The sequence below is a fragment of the Diceros bicornis genome, chromosome 14, assembly GCF_020826845.1.
Source record: "Diceros bicornis minor isolate mBicDic1 chromosome 14, mDicBic1.mat.cur, whole genome shotgun sequence".
Lineage (NCBI taxonomy): Eukaryota > Metazoa > Chordata > Mammalia > Perissodactyla > Rhinocerotidae > Diceros > Diceros bicornis.
In genome coordinates this window covers 15,074,563-15,089,136 of record NC_080753.1, presented here as the reverse complement: position 1 = coordinate 15,089,136, position 14,574 = coordinate 15,074,563, and the positions used below count along the sequence as shown (strand labels likewise).

The window sequence follows — 14,574 nt, the reverse complement described above, 5'->3', positions numbered from 1 at the left end:
TGCTTTTCTTGGATGTGACAGAGTCTATTTAGTTTGCACACGGAAAATGGCTACATATATAATATATTATATATAATATCTATATGAAGAAGAGGAACTTAAGTGAAGTTTTTTGTGGTTGTTATTACATTGCCTTTTAAAAATGTTACAGTAATTGACACTTATTTTTCAAAATCTATTTGCTACCATGTGAAGTGGAAATATGTGAATTATTGTGTAATTATATCTCTGTACAGCACCCCACCAGATGATTCAGACCACATGATGATAATTATCTAGAAGTGGTTACGAACCCAAACTTTGGAGTCAGACAAATATAGATTTAAATCTTGGTTCTGCACATTCTAGTTGTGGGACCATGAAAAATTAGTTAACTTCTCTAAACTCCTATTTCTTCAAATGCTGAAAGTGGATAACAATCCCTACATGTTAAGGTTGTTGAAAGGATAAATGGGAATTTCTATAAACCACTTAGCATAATGCCTGGCACATGGAATATGTTAGATAAATGGTAACTATTATTATTGCTAGTTGGAGTGGATAATTGCTGGAATAATTGCACAGTCTCAGTTCGCTTTGTTCTGTGTAGACAGAGCTTTGTGTGTGAGAAAATCTGATAGATCTAAGACAGCTAACATCAGAGAATATAGAGAAAGAAGGAATAAAACTTAGAAGGAGCATTCCCAGTACAATATAGCAGGGTGTTAAAAACATAGGTTCAGTCCTGAATCTTCTATTAATTAGTTGTGTGACTTGGGCAAGTTACCTAATGTCTCTATATCAGTTTCCACATCTATAAGATGGAGGATAAGAATATTTATCTCATAGGGGAGATCCTGTTGATGGCATTAAATGAGATAATTCATCTGAAGGTCTTAGCACAGAGTCAGAAACATGGCAGATACTCAACAAGTATTAGATGTTAATGGAAGATTGGAGGAACAAGACAATCACTGGAATAAAATATCTAGATTGAAGAAAGAAAGAGGAAATTGCTCCACTGGATCATATGCCTTTTCACATCATCCTGTATGAATCACACATGAAAATCATTCCAATTCACAGTATGGACTATTTCAAAATGCAAATACTGTTATGCCATTCACTGCGTGGAGACAGGGCCAGTCACGGGGGAGGGAGAGAAAAGGTGAGGGAAAGGTGCTCTCCAGCTCTTACACAGTATCACTGGAAGCTTTATCCTCCTCTGCTTGGGATAGAAATCCCTGCAGCCACATAGCCCAAAGAGTCTAATATTTTCTGAGACTCCACTGTGCCTTTATATTTTAATACCCTGACATCTGGAATCCTAAAAGTCTAATGTTTAACCATAAATATCTGCTGAGATTAAAGAGCTATATACCAAGTTTCAATCTTTGGGGCCTATAATTGCTTGGGAAAAGAGAATGGTATTTCCCCCTCTAGCTAGAAGAAAAAGACCTCTGCCAGCATAGATACTGGCAGACAAATTTTCTAACAACCGTTTCCTCTCTCCATTCTCTCCTCTCATTTTCTCCCTCCCTCTCCCTTCTCCCATTTTATAATACCATCTTGCTGTCATTCCCAGGACAAATGGGAAGAAAGAGAAGCCTAGAAAGCTTAAAGAAAAGACACATTTCAAGATTTAGCAGCAAAGAGTTGAGAAAATGCCAGCCCCTCTTTGTCTGTTAGGCAGCTGAGCCCCGTCTCCACATTACTAGAGCATTCCCATTATTCAGTTAGAGATCGCTTCATCACTCCATGGCTGACAGTCAAATGCCAGCTTTATTTGCTTTTTCATCAACCTAATCTTTTATTTTTGATTTGAGGCCAGTCACTGTTAAGGTCTCCACAACGGTTTATAACTTTCTTTCTCAAGAAGCGTCCCAGAAGTAACACAATTTGAAAAATGTTTCTCACCCTTTCATGGTAAAGAATGGGAAACTCGCACCCACCCTGAAGGTGGATTTGGTCAGAAGTCCTGCTCAGACCACAGCCCTTTGCTGGAAATGATGTCAAGGCAAGTGTGGGAAAAGCTTATCACGAGTTTAGGTTTTTAATACGAGTCAATGTAGAATTTAAAAAATAAACTTATCATTGAACCCATTTTTGTCCAGTGATGTATTATGAAAGAGACATTTTGAGGTCATTCATCTCACTTCAGTACTAAGAAAAGTAATCTATATTAAAAAAGGTTTAATGTATTCTTATTATTCAAAGACTTAATTTAGAATGTAAATACTCATGCATCTTTTTAGTTGATGTTCTTTTCCCTTTCACAATATATCCAGTGTGTATATAAGCAAGAATGTTTATGTCTGTTGGTATTTGGCACAGAGAGCTAATTCTTGATTTTTCAAGATAAATTGAAACTGCCCACTTTTCAAATTAAAAATATTAATTGTTGTCTTAACATCCTGTGTATTGAGTTCAAAGGGAGCATATAAGTCAATAGTAGTGATTCTCAAACCTTAGCAGAGCAGAATCACTTGAGGAGGTTTTGTGTGTGTGCGTGTGTGTGCACGTGTGCACAGGTGTGTGCTTTTAAACACAAAGGCCTGGGCCTCACACGCATCTATTGACTCAAAATCCCCCCAACATGCAAGTGAATGTTTAATGTTCTAGATGATTCCAGTGATAAGCCAGCTTTTGGAGCCACTGTTCTATGCACATCAAATTTACCTACTAAACTGAAGAAATTTGGCAGGAGAACAAAGGTTTCTGTTTTGTTTTGTTTGTTTCAAAATTTCCAGTCTGCTGAGGACCAATTCTTGTAAAAACACAATATAAATTATCAGATAAATTAGACATATATAATAAAAGCCCCAAGTTTTATTTATTAGAGTCAACAGATATAAAATTACTTTGTCAAACTGCTATGTTTCTAAATGATAAATTTCTGTCATTATCTCATTGTAGACTGGTGCAAGAGTTCCTGGGCCATATCAGGTCAGCAGAGCACTCAGGGAGTAGCGTATCTCTATGGCCTACTGTCTTCAGCTTCCTAAGTGCAATGCCTGCTCCCAGTCTTGCTCCCACCCGTGATCCATGCGCTCCACAGCTGCTTGTGTGATCTTTCCAGAGAGTGAATAAAATCCTATCACCACCTTTCTTAAAACCCTCCCACACCATCTTATTAAATTACTCTGGCCTATAAAGGAGCTGGCTCCTGGCTGCCTCCAACTACTCGCCTCTCATCAACTACATACCAGTTGCATTGGTCTCCTTTCCACCCATTCCTGAGACACGTTGAGGCTGTTCTTGTCTCAGAGACTGCTCTGGCTGGTCCCTCTCCCTGGAAGGTTCCTCCCTCTGCTCAGAGCAGTGACTCCTTGCTCAGGTCTCATTGGAAAGGTAACTCTATTTCAAATAACAACTTCTTTACATACACACACACAAACCCCCACACACACACACCCCTCAAACTACCTCTCTAGCCCAAAACTCTCTTTTGTCTTCATAGCTCTCATCACTACTGACATATTTTTATTTATTCATTTATATACATATATACATATCGTTTATATATATATACACATATATACAACCCTTCTGAGAAGGGTTTTTCCTGGCCACAGGAAAGAGCAAGATATATATGTGCTCATATACACATATATGTGTATATATATCTGAATGTATACCTCCACTGGAATATAAATTTGATGAAAACAGGAATGTTGTCTTGTTCACAACTATAGTCCCCATCCTTTGAAAGGCACTGGTAGACAGCAAGTGGCCAAAATGCATTTGCTGAATGAATGAAAATGCCAACTTCAGCATTTAGCATGCAAACAGTGCTCAAGGAATGCTAGCTTCCATTTTACCTCCCTTCTACTTTCTTCATCATGGCTGCAAAATTGCAAAATGTTATTGAAACTAAAGCTCTGATTCCTTTCAGTCCTCTCCCAACAACACCAGTCAGTACTCCACATGTATGAACTGGTCTAGAGGTTAGCCATCCATTTGTAGTCTGAGACTGACAGGAAACGAGTAAGAAGCCTGAGTGGAAAGCTTGGGTATCTATCTAGTCCCACCTAAATGTGATATTAATTTGAAGACTTTGTTATTCTAAATGATTTTGGATTTTTGGATTATCAGATACCTCCATAATCAAAAGAAATCCTTTCCAGAAAAAAACGCAAATGGTTCTTAGAGGATCTCCTGCTCGGGATTAGCTGCCTTGCATTCTATTGCCACGTATGTTTCAAAGTTGGCTGCAAATGCAAACTTAAAGATAAGTACAAAACAAAATTAACAGCTCACTTTTCCCCTGGCTACACACCCTGCCTTATACAGGTAGCAAAACCCACTGGTACAGTATTCCTCACAGCTGATCCACATGGATAATTTTTGCCTGGACCTATGGATATCTGTCTGAGTGGGTAATTTCACATGTGAACTTATACATGCAAACAAAAATTGTATTTTTCAAATTAAAAATAAACCTCAAAGGTAATGGACCCCAAACTGTTAATAAAATAGAGAAAGAACCTAAGGGTGTGTCAAACTCAATGCCAGTTGGAATACATATGAGAGTTGGTTCCAGTGTCTCCATTTCCATCTTTGCTGCACTGCCCTCTCTGTTTTACAAAAGATCATAGATTCTCGTCTCAAAGAGAGAAAATACAAAATAGACATTAATTCTCTTATGACTAAATTTGGGTGTTTCTCATCCACAAGATTGTGGACAGGAATTGGCAAATAATATAGAAGAAAATGGTTTAAAAAATAAGAGAGACTTGGAATTGGGAAGGAGGGATCTATTCACATTTTGGAAGTCAAAGGAAATAAGTACAATCCTGTTACACCCAGAAGGCAGCATTTACTATATGTTGTCTCCTCCACTGCAAAAGGACAAAGATTGTATTTTTAGTGCAGTAAACAGCAGATTCTACTGCGGGAATCCTTGAAGTTGGCGCCAATCTCATTTAAAATGTTATAAAGCTTTAAAACATCAGGAGTTTAAGGCAATCAGTCATATTCACCTTCCTATATACATTCAGCCACTCACATACCTGCTCATGCTTGTCCACACACTGATGGTACATGGTATATAATATTATAATACCTGCTGGAGTTTGACCATTGAATCACATTTCACAACCAAGACAGAGAGTGGTGAAAAATAAAACATAAAGCATTACAACCAGCAGCAAGAGCATGTTTGTGCCTACACAGCATATTTACACCATGTGGCAACCACCTAAGAGTTCATCAAAAGAACACTATGATTCACACATGGAGTATTTGATGGACATTTTAGAGCTCCTGTTTGTAACAGATATTTTCAATGCCACACCCATATGTTTTTGGCAATCACCTTCGCACATCAAAAAAGACTGCTACTATAAAAACCTACGAGGCCCTTCTGAGAAAGGATTTTCCTGGCCACAGGAAAGAGCACAACTGGCCTGTGTTCATGGACAGCCTAAGGGCTGGATAGTGAATGACCCAGAAGCAGCCCTCAGCCAATGATGAGTAGGGATTTGAAGTATAAATACCTTAGCTTTTTCATGGCTTAGCTGGGATAATTTTGCGTCATGTCCCCATGGTCTCCTGGAGTTCCCTACCAGATCTGAACTCCAGCTGACCACAGTGGTCACCAGTTTGATAACATACCCTTTACTGGCTTCGTTCCTTTCCCTGTCTTACCTCTCCACTTCTCTCCTTTCCTGAGTTCATGCCCCACATAAAATACCTGGATTCTCAGCCTTGTATCAGAGCCTGCTTCTGGGGCAACCCAAACAAAGACACTATCTTCAATCCTTATTCTTTTTTGAAATGTAATTTTCATTCAGTATTCTGGAACACATATCCCTTGTTACTGATTCCACAGAAATGTGATCCTCATCAAAAAGCACAAGTTTAGAAAAGCCTCACAATTATTCATGTACTTATTTTAAAGTATGAGGATGTTTTCTTGATAGCGTAGACACCTGTAACAGTGAGGGTGATTCTTAAAACAGAATTCTTACTGTTACGTAAAAACCATTCTTACTACAGAAAGCTATTTGAGTAGATCTAGTGGTAAATGGGACAGTAGCCGCCTATCATTTTTTTTCCTTTTACTATTCTGCACATATTTTCTCAACATATACACTTCCCTGAATTTCATTTGTCTGTGCAAAAATATATTTGCTCATTATAATCAACAGATATAACCAACATATCAAAATGAATATTTACTCAGTATGTTCCATGTACTCAGCACTGACTTTTTAAAACTGTAAAATAAGCTGTAGTCCCCACAGCTTGTCGCTCTATTGCAAAGATAAGCCTTCAACCTATGAAAAAATTTAAGAGAAATACGAAAAAGTGTTGAAGCATGAAATTGTATGATAATTAAAAGACTTATGTAGAAACTTCTCTAAATGCCAAGTGCTATAAAGTAGCAATAGTTCAAATGGAAGAAAGGTGGAAACAAATAAAAAGATACCTAGAAACATCTTGGTTCCGGGATTCCATATCATAGATAAATCCTTAAACCAATGACCTGAAGGCCTCAATTTCTTCTGCGTGTTCTCAAATGGTTTGGGGCAAACGGCATTCATACTCTCTTTGGCTATCAATAATTCATTCACTTGATCAGAACATCAACTGATATTTGTTGAGCATCCCTCAACTATACAGCAATGGACAGGACAAAATTCTTGCCCTCATCAAGTTTGCATTTTCTAAAAGGGCAGATAGTAAATTAACAAGTAAACAAGTACATTTATAATAGAATTCCAAGTAATGGAATTCTGACAAAAAGTAAAGCAGCTATAGCAAGGCTAGAGAATAATGGAGGAATAATTATTTTAGATAGGGTGGTAAGGGACGGCTTCTTTGAAAAGTTATTATTTGGACAGAAGAAGCCAGCTCTGCAAAGAAGTGAAAACAGGATATTTCAGGAAGAGGAAATAGCCAATGCAAAGGCCCTGAGGTAGGGATAAGCTTATCATGTTAATGGAGAAATAAGACCATGATGAGTAAGTAAAAAGAGTGTCACAGAAGACAGAGTGAGAGAGGTAGACAGGAACCAGACACTATAAGGCTTGTAGTTTGGATTTCCTTCTGAGGGGGACGGAAAGCCATTGGAAAGTTGAAAAGATCACTCCGGCTATTGTGTGAAAAATACACTGCAGAGCACAGGAGTGGAAGAAGAAATTTTGATCACAGCCCCCCAGAGACAATTAGAAGATGGAAAAAAGGAAGGCAGACTGCATGCCATCTACCCTACCTTCATCTCTAGAGTGAGAGCCTTTAAGTCCTGAAGGAAGAGAAAGGTAGACTCAGAGGCCAGAGGAGCTAGTTCCATGCCAGACATTGTGAAATGCCGAACACTAAGAGAGCTGCTTCAGGCCCAGGTGACGACTAGTGAGGGGACTGTCCTCCTCACCTGTGCACAGAGCTGGGTGTTGGGAATCCATACCTTTGACACAGGCAGTCTCAGGGAGGGCACAACAGTGATGTTGTGCCATCTCTTAATCACTCAACATTCCTTGATATAGGCGAGTTGAGCAGCATGTTAGCACAGGCTCCAACTCTATAACTCAGTTCCTCTCCAGGATATTTTGTTCCCACTAGACAACACAAGCAAACCAGCTCCTTCACACGCACGCCCTCTCTACTGCAGGCATCGTGTTCAGATATAACCAACCTGTGTTGAAGAAGGATCCAGTCCACTCAGCCTCGATTTTGGGAAATACAGAAACTGGTGGAGGCAGACCCATGGCTCTCCCATCTAGATCCTTAAAGAGATATTTTCTTGGACTTTCACAGTCTGATTCAGGGCAGACCAGTATTCCTAAATCTTTCCTGTGAAGATATATAGGAAGTTTCTCTCTCATTTTGTGATAAGCAGCAAAAAGAAAACATATGTTGTTGGTAGTGCTAACCTTACAAAAAATAAATTCAACAGGATTTAATTATTAATAATGTGTTATATGAACATGAAATAAAACTTTACAGAAAATGTTATTTCCCAGTTATATGGTCAAGAAGGAAGACATTCTTATTAACCAAATATTCTGGATATCTGGATATATAATCTTTACTTAGATTGCTAATTTTCTAAGAAGCAAGGTACAATAAAATGCTCCTAACTCTAATATCTATTGAACATAATGTAATCATTTCTTTATGGAACTTTGAGGCCTTGAAGTATTTTAAGATTATCATCATAAATATCAATTATATTTGTGCTATATACAAACAAGGTAAAAATAGATATTCTCATTCAACAAAGATCTATTGAAAACCTACTCCTTACAGGTTGGGAAATACAACAGTGATAAACATAGACATGGTTCCTAGACTTTCAGAATTTGAGTCAGGCGGGGTATAGAAACAAGTTATAGGCAATTATTACATTGAATTATAGAGAATTTATTTGATTTCCCCCAGTGTAATACTTTTAGGTACCATTAGTAATAATATTAAATATTTATTGCATGCCAACCACATGTCAGGTATTAATAGTACAAAGAATCAGATACTAATTTCGTTTAACTTCACAACTATTTCATCCCATAGGTAAGACGTGAACATAAGGAAAATCAAACAGTAGAAGAAAAATGACCAAATAACACAAATTGCACACCTAATAACGTTTAGGCACCAAAAGTGGCTCAGGGATGGGCAACTAAAAGAGATTGGCGTTGGGCCAAACACATAAATTTTCTAATTAGGGTGATTTTTCTTGATTCTTTTTTTCCAAGTAAAGGAGTTTTCTCAATGGGAAAGAAAACGTAACTGATTATTCTTGCTCCTGACTTTCCCACTCCTTTTTATGGCAAAAAAAAACCCAAAACCCCCTATATAGTTTTCAGATCTTTGAATAAAACTCTAGTTCTTGAACTAGAGTAGTTTTTAGACATACGATCTGGTCTGAGCACCAATATCTGTCTAAGCCACATCGTTCAGTTCAGGGATTCCTGACAGCTGACATAGTCTCCTTCTACCCACTGGTCCCTGCACAAGGGCTCCCAAGCTTCCTTCTGAAGACTAGTGACACCACACTCCATGGAAGATTCAAGAATTAGGGTCAATTTTTTTCCAGTGATTGAAAACATCCCAAAGAAGTATCTCTAACAAAGACAAAACAATATCAATAAAACTTGCACTGCATCACTTCCACCCCTTTTATTACCAAGAGAAAGTCACGTGGCTGAGCCCAGATTCAGAGAGAACTGACCTCTGCCTCTTTAGTGAGAGACACTACAATGATCATATATCAAAGGGTCATTCCATCAATCTTTCCAGAAGGACTTATTTCTATTCCCATTGATGATTTCATTCTTTTTTAAAACATATTTAAGGATTTGAAGAATTAACAAATATTTCATAAATATGGCTTATTATAAATACTAAAGCTGGTACCTGGTTTGTAAAGGAGGAAAGTAGAACTTGTTTTTATCTTTGATCTTTAGCATCCTGGTCCTCTCTGCTGTTATTGGATGCATGATTCCTGTGTTCTCTGCATTGGGCAGAATGCAGACATCTAGGTCATCGCTATAGCAACTCTTCACAAAACCAGAAAAGGTGACACCTGAAAAAGTTTTTTAAGATTTCATAACATTAGATCATGTAAACTATCAACCACAAATATAGACTACACAACTAAATATTCTTGTACTAATCTATGTCCAAGAATTAATTTAAGCTATCCAGGGTATTTCCAGGAGTTTACATAAAACTTGACTTAAAATATCTGTAATTCTTCAAGACATTGCATGCAAAAGAGCAGAGTATTCCAACACATTAAAGTCTTAATAGCAATACTTTTCATCAAAGGTTTGATTAAAATCCAATGAGGAGTGAGTACAATAGTACAAAAGAGCTCCGATAGAAGATTAACTGCATAGGTTGTGATGTAACTTTGATTTTAAGCCTGGCTGTTCCACCAACTACTAAACAAATTCAGTGAGGCAGAATTTCTGCATCTCAGTTTCCTCCTTTGTGTCATAGGAAAAATAACTCCTACCTGAAAGAATTGTAATCAAATTATAGAAGAAGAATTATAGAAGAATTATTATCAAATTAAATAATTGCCGTGAAAACTCTTCAACATGTATAAAGCAGTGACTTTTTAAAGGAATCATTCACTGTTATTATAAACCACCATTGTGGTTATCAATACCAACAGGTGGTCAATTGGACAGTAAGCACTAAACTATGCCATACACTTTCGTTGATGTAATTTCAGAATGCTATTAAAAATTCTATACACAGATGTATGAAACTACGTTGTTTCGATAAGCCCAAATATCCTACCTTGAAGTTTCATGATTCCTGAAACTGAATGGCCATTCCTCACTTTGTGCCATGGCTCCTGAGGCCAGCGATTTTGTTCTGAGGTGAATACAGGCCACAGAATACCAACTCGACCCCCTTTTGGGTTGGAGGGAGCTCGATCTGTTGATGTCGAGTTGGCAGAGGAAGGCTTAATTCTGTCCTGAATGCAGTCAAAAGAGGAGCTAGTGGCCACAATGACTGAATTCTTAAGCACAATCTGTACGTTACTGATGGAACTCTGTGGAACAGAAGACACATATACTACCGCTAAAAGACCAACAGCATTGTCTACCAGAGTGATGTTCTCCATCTCCACACTGTTCTCCACATGTAGCATGGCACCATAGTCAAAGTTCTTGAAAGCCAAAAAGCCAGAGATACCAGTACAGTTGTCAAGTCCACTTTCCTTATACAGATGAAGGCCATGAAGGCTTGAGTGGGCCACATTGGCAGACCAAAGAGCTTCAGGAGAGGAACACCTGTGGCCTCGGATGTGAAAGCCAAGTCTCTCTGATCCTGCCACAACATTGCCACGGAGGTTGATGTCTTTTGCCTGGTTCACTTTGATTCCCGCCACCCAAACAGTGGACCGTGCTGACTGTGTCATCAGAACCACAAGGTTATTAGAGAGAGAATAGCCCTGACCCACCAAATCAATGCCGTGACCAGCAGTGCCAAACACTATACTGTCATTTAAAATGACCCCATGACTGGCAACTGCATGAATGCCCCCACCGCAGCTTTGGTGCAGAGTGGAAGATATAATCCAGGATCCTGCTGACACATTAATGAGTTCAATGGATGAATAAAATGGCGACCCAAAGTTCTGAATTTCCACATTTGAAAGTTGAAGGACACCTGCAAACAAAATACATATTGTCAGGGATTTTCTTCTTCTCCACAAAAGGCAGAAGGATGGTCCATTTATGAGCATCAGGATATGCAGATTTTTCATTAAAATGTAATAGTTTATTCTCAGCACCAGCACAATATTTCAAGCCAGTGAATCTCACTAACAAAATATGACTCATTACAAATATCACATCAATGCCTGAAAAGGTTTCATGCGCAGTCTGAAGAGTCTGGTGATAGGATGGGGAGAGAGGAAAGGAGAGATCGAGAAAAGAGATGGGCTTTAAGGATGAGCACAGCTAGCTTAAAGATTCTGTGCATTTCTCTGCAGGATTGTGTCAAGGAACTGGATAAGACTGAAGGGAATACGGATTCCTGGCCACTCACCTCAAAGTCATGTCTTTCTCTCTGTGTCTCAGTGACCCCATGTGAAAAGGTCATAGCCATCCCCACAAAGACATCACATGAAGGAATATAATGGCTAACTCTATAAAATATTTCAAGCATTTCTTAAGCTATAATATAAGTGTAAAATTTACTTCCACTCAGTTTATGGCCAGAAACATGATATTCAATAATTCTTGTTGATTAAGACATGATAGAGGCAACAACATATTTTTAAAATCATTTTAAAGACCCTATAAATCTATTCCGTATTTTTATCCTAGCCACACTAAATTCTCTGTTTCATTTTTGCAACAATATTTTCTACATCTTTTACACAGGGAGAGGATAGTGAATTATTTAGTCTTATAGGGAATTTTATTTGGACTGTTTTAAGTGGATATTGTTAACACAAAGTATAAAATACGTCCACTAGATTGATTTAAAAATATGATGGGGGGTCGGCCCGGTGGCGCAGAGGTTAAGTGTGCGCACTCCACTGCAGCGGCCCGGGGTTCGCAGGTTCGGATCCCGGGCGCGCACCGACACACCGCTTGTCAAGCCATGCTGTGGCAGCATCCCACATAAAGTAGAGGAGGATGGGCACGGATGTTAGCCCAGGGCCAGTCTTCCTCAACAAAAAAGGGGAGGATTGGCAGATGTTAGCTCAGGGCTAGTCCTCCTCACACACATAAAAAAAAATAGGATGAGCACTAATATGTCAGTGTGTGTACTCTTGGTAAAACAGATAGTAACGTGATTATAGGAGAAAATGAGGTTATTTTATAACTATAACACCTAGCTCTCCTACAGCACTCATTATGTACCAGGCACTGTTCTGTTTTGTATATATATATGTAAATTTCCTGCCATCAGACATAGCACGCTACTGGGGAAGAGTCATAGAAATTCAGGAAAGAGATAAAATTTAAGTGGTCACTAAATCATCTATAATTTCAAAGCACAGGAAATTTCACTATTTATATATATATCATATCAACTCTTTTAATTTTCACAAAAATCCTATGAGGTAAGTACAATTGTTATCCCCTATTACAGATAAGAAAACTGAGGCAGAGAAGGGTGAAGTAATATACTAGGACTTGGAGCTAGGCATATAGATACAGAGACTATACTATTAGCCCCCACACAGGCACATGGGAGAGAGAGGGACACTCGGTGGAATAAAAGGAGCAGCTTCGCACTCGGCATCAGGTGACTGGACTATAGCCACGTGCCAATAATTAGTCACGTGTCCTTAGCGAGGTAGGTCACAACTTTATCCCTCACTTCTTTCCTTTTTTCTTTCTTTCTTTTTTTATTTTTTGAAAAAAGTGCCGCCAGAGGTAAACTATAAAGTTATTTCTGTCTTTAAAATTGGGGGGAGCTATAATGTTTTAGTAATAGTATTTAAAGCTCAAAGGTAGTCCAGCCTAAACTCTCCACCTTTCCCACTCCCTTTTCAAGATGAGAAACTAGAACCCTTGCAAATGAGCAGCCGTGAAGACCCAAGGCCTTGTGAGAAGGACAGATGAAGTAAAAGACCATGTCTTTCTTTGTGGCCAGACGGACAGCAGGATTCCAATATGCCTAAATTTCTCAAATGACGCTGATTGAGAAGACACTGGCAGATAGTGTGGCAATTGTCATAGGATGATAAAACATCAAAAGCTCTTTGTCTGGTGATATCACCTTTAACATAATTTAAAGTGTCCCTCACCCATAGCGCATAACTGAAAGGGCCATCAAAACTGCCTCCCTAGAACTTTGGCACAGAGGACACTAAATGCTAGTGTGAGTCCACACATAAATAGCTTATTTTGCAGGATGGAAGGTGGTTCTAGAATCTCAGTCAAGGCACTGCATCAGTATTATTTTAATTAATATTTTTTATGTCATACTTGCATGGTTATAATTCATAGTTTTAAATTATACAAGATCTTTTTACTTGTGTGCATATTAAACAATGACTGAAAACTAATCAATAGTAAATACTTAAAATGTCTTGAGCCTTTAAATAGAGCATTAAGCCATGATTTTGTTCATAACTATTTTCCTATTTTTCCTTTTGAAAATTACAATTCTGAATACAACTTGCTGGATTCACTGGTCAGAAGGAGAATGGCAGAGGTCTCTGATTTAAAAGTAGGAATTATAAGTCCTAGCCTCCTTTTCTGCCCTATGACCCTTCAACACCCATAGCTGGCACCCTTGACCTGTACCTGCAGATTCCAGGTCATCAATATTCCCACCTCTGGAGTATGTTACAGAAAAATGCAAGGGTTCTTAATACAGTGTGGGAAAGTGGATTGGATTCTAGAACAGAAAAAGGACATTAGTGGAAAAACTGGGGAAATCTGAATAGTGTCTTGAGTTCAATTAATAGTTATGTACCAACGCTAGGTTTTGACAAATGTACCAGACTTATGTCAGACATTAACAGTTGGGGAAACTGGGTGAAAGATACATAGGAACTCTCCCTACTATCTTTGTAACTTTTCTATAAATCTAAAATGATTACAAAATGAAAAGTTTATTTAACAATGGCTTCAGAATCAGGCTTGAATTTGAATGTTACCTCTGCCATTTTCTAGCTGGATGACTTTTCTTACTCTTCGTTTATTTTATTCCTTTACATTTATGGAGCACCTAATACACAGCAGTTACCACATAGGAAAACAGGGATGAGATCCAACCTTACCCTCAAGGAGTTCACATGCTTATTATAGAGTTTTACAAACAAGCAGGCAATTTTATTACAGACTCTGTTTCCTCATCTATAAAAATGTTTCTTTCATAGAGATATTAGGATTAAATGAGATAAAATAGGCATGAAAACCAGCATAGTTCCTGGTCCACAAGAAGCATGCAACATAGGTTCCTTTCCTTTCCCCAGGGGATGATTTAAGAAAATTTAAGGATCAGCAACATCAGAGGTTCAAGACCAAGTCAGTCTTGCTGCTGGTTCTGCTCTGGTTTGGAGCCCAGTGGTAACAAATGGTAATGTCCCATTCCTCTGACCACACTCCAGCTTGGCCTGCACCTCAGTTAAAAGGGGCCCTGTCTTGCTCTCCCTCCTGATTC

The 14,574-nt window shown here is 38.4% G+C and overlaps 1 protein-coding gene across 1 annotated transcript in view; it reads right to left on the bottom strand.

The window, feature by feature from the left end:
- PKHD1 (PKHD1 ciliary IPT domain containing fibrocystin/polyductin) overlaps positions 1 to 14,574 on the bottom strand; it is a 415,790-nt gene that overhangs the window by 110,224 nt on the left and 290,992 nt on the right. The window contains exons 56-58 of the mRNA XM_058554174.1: positions 10,234 to 11,112; positions 9,340 to 9,508; positions 7,619 to 7,776 (exon numbers count right to left, since the gene is read on the bottom strand). Of these exons, the coding sequence (XP_058410157.1) occupies positions 7,619 to 7,776; positions 9,340 to 9,508; positions 10,234 to 11,112 (1,206 nt within the window). The remainder of the gene's footprint in view (positions 1 to 7,618; positions 7,777 to 9,339; positions 9,509 to 10,233; positions 11,113 to 14,574) is intronic.